Here is a 1,699-nt window from a genome sequence, read left to right on the forward strand (position 1 = left end):
CATCAGTTTTTTGGGATGCGCAAGGAGTTTTGTTTGTGGATTACTTGTAAACTGGTAATACATTAATTTCGGAATACTATTGTAAACTTTTAGGCCAGCTGAAGGAGAGAAATCGTAGAAAAAGACTCGGTTTGCATGAAAAAAAAAAATATATCCTGCTGCTAGAAAAAAAAATTACCTGTTATAGAAGCTGGTTTTGCAGCCCATTCCGGATTCTCACTTAAGGGATGGAATTCGTACATTGGAATCTCGTTGGAACAAGTGTATTAAGATTCAGAGGGACTATACTGAATAGTCTCCCTGGCCAAAGTGTATTTCAAACCAAAAAATTGTGTTTTTCTTATGGAAGCGCAAAACTTATTGACCAACCTGGTACAACGAATTGTATAATTATTCTACGCCGGTAAACGCAAACCGCGCATCCGGCATTAAAGAAGAGCCAGTGGGTTGTGGTTATTATGTGTGTGGGTTCCTTTATTGTCTGATTATCTTCTAAAATCCTAACTTGGTGATAAAGATATATACTTCTTCTGACGGTTACTAAGATTCTATTTGTTCGTCTTCACGACGCTCGGGACTGGAACTCAAGCCATACGCCATGTTCGGTGGCAAACTGTGTGGCCGACTTTTTCAACTGCAAAGGAATCTGCGTCCTGGCACACGGAACCACCCGGAACTGCTTCAGCAGATAGTACAGGACGGCCTTGACTTCCATCAGCGCGAATCGGGATCCTGTGGGAGCGATTAAAAACAAAGGATACGAACCCTTTCGGTACATAAAGCCTAGCCTCGGTTCGTCACAGGTCTACATACCGATGCAGTTCCGGGGTCCAATACCGAAAGGTATGTAGGTGCCGGGCTGGATGTTTTTGCGGTTCTCCTCGCTGAACCGCTCCGGATCGAATCGCTCCGGATCGGTGTAGTACTTCGGATCGAAGTGCATACCGATGACGGAGATGAACACCGCCATACCCTTCTCGATGGTGAACTTGGTTCCGTTGCCATCGTCGTACTCGTAGTCCCGCACGCACTCCCGGTTCAGGAGCGTGCCGATGGGCCACTTGCGTAGCGTCTCCGACACGACCATGTCCAGGTAGCGTAGGGATTGTAACTTTTCGTAGGAAATATCCTCACCTCCGTCGCCCAGCGATGATTCCGCTTCCCTCAGCTCTAGGAACAACTTCTGCTGGATGTCCTCGGCGATCGCCAGCTCGTACAGGGCGAACGAAATAGTCCAGGAGATGGTTTCGTAGCCTGCGAAGAAGAAAATGAAAGCCTGCGCCACTAGCTCGCTGTCGGTCCAGCGGCGATCATGGGCCCGGCGGCCAATCTGCGACTCCTCGACCGTCGCAAATCCTTCCGCCGCCACCTGCGGCTCGTCCGCCTGCTGGTGCTTGAGGCTGCCCTTTTTCGCCTGCATCAGCAGCTCGATCATGTCCGGCCGGAAGATCTGCTGTTCGTCGCGCACGCGCATCGTCTCCGTGATGGTCCCGCGGAAGAACCGATCTTCCTCCTTCGACAGGAAGTCGATATTCAGCCGGGACATTAGCTTCGGGAAGAAGGTAAAGCCGAGTAGCTTCACCGCCTTCCACAGGTTCTCCTGGTTCGTGATCGAGCGGGCCATGCTGATGAACTCGTTCTGCGGATCACGGAACGAGTCCACCTTGATGCCGAACGCGGCCGTCCCGATGACGTCATT

At 50.6% G+C, this 1,699-nt stretch overlaps 1 protein-coding gene across 1 annotated transcript; it reads right to left on the reverse strand.

Moving 5' to 3' along the window:
• Positions 1 to 458: 458 nt before the first annotated feature.
• LOC131214720 (cytochrome P450 9e2-like) lies at positions 459 to 1,696 on the reverse strand (the record flags this gene model as incomplete). The annotated part of the gene is made up of 2 exons (XM_058209054.1): positions 459 to 732; positions 814 to 1,696. Coding segments are annotated over 2 exons (1,053 nt in total), but the record flags the coding sequence as incomplete, so codon positions are not given.
• Between the last annotated feature and the right edge of the window lie 3 nt (positions 1,697 to 1,699).

The sequence above is a fragment of the Anopheles bellator genome, unplaced genomic scaffold (assembly GCF_943735745.2).
Source record: "Anopheles bellator unplaced genomic scaffold, idAnoBellAS_SP24_06.2 scaffold02035_ctg1, whole genome shotgun sequence".
Lineage (NCBI taxonomy): Eukaryota > Metazoa > Arthropoda > Insecta > Diptera > Culicidae > Anopheles > Anopheles bellator.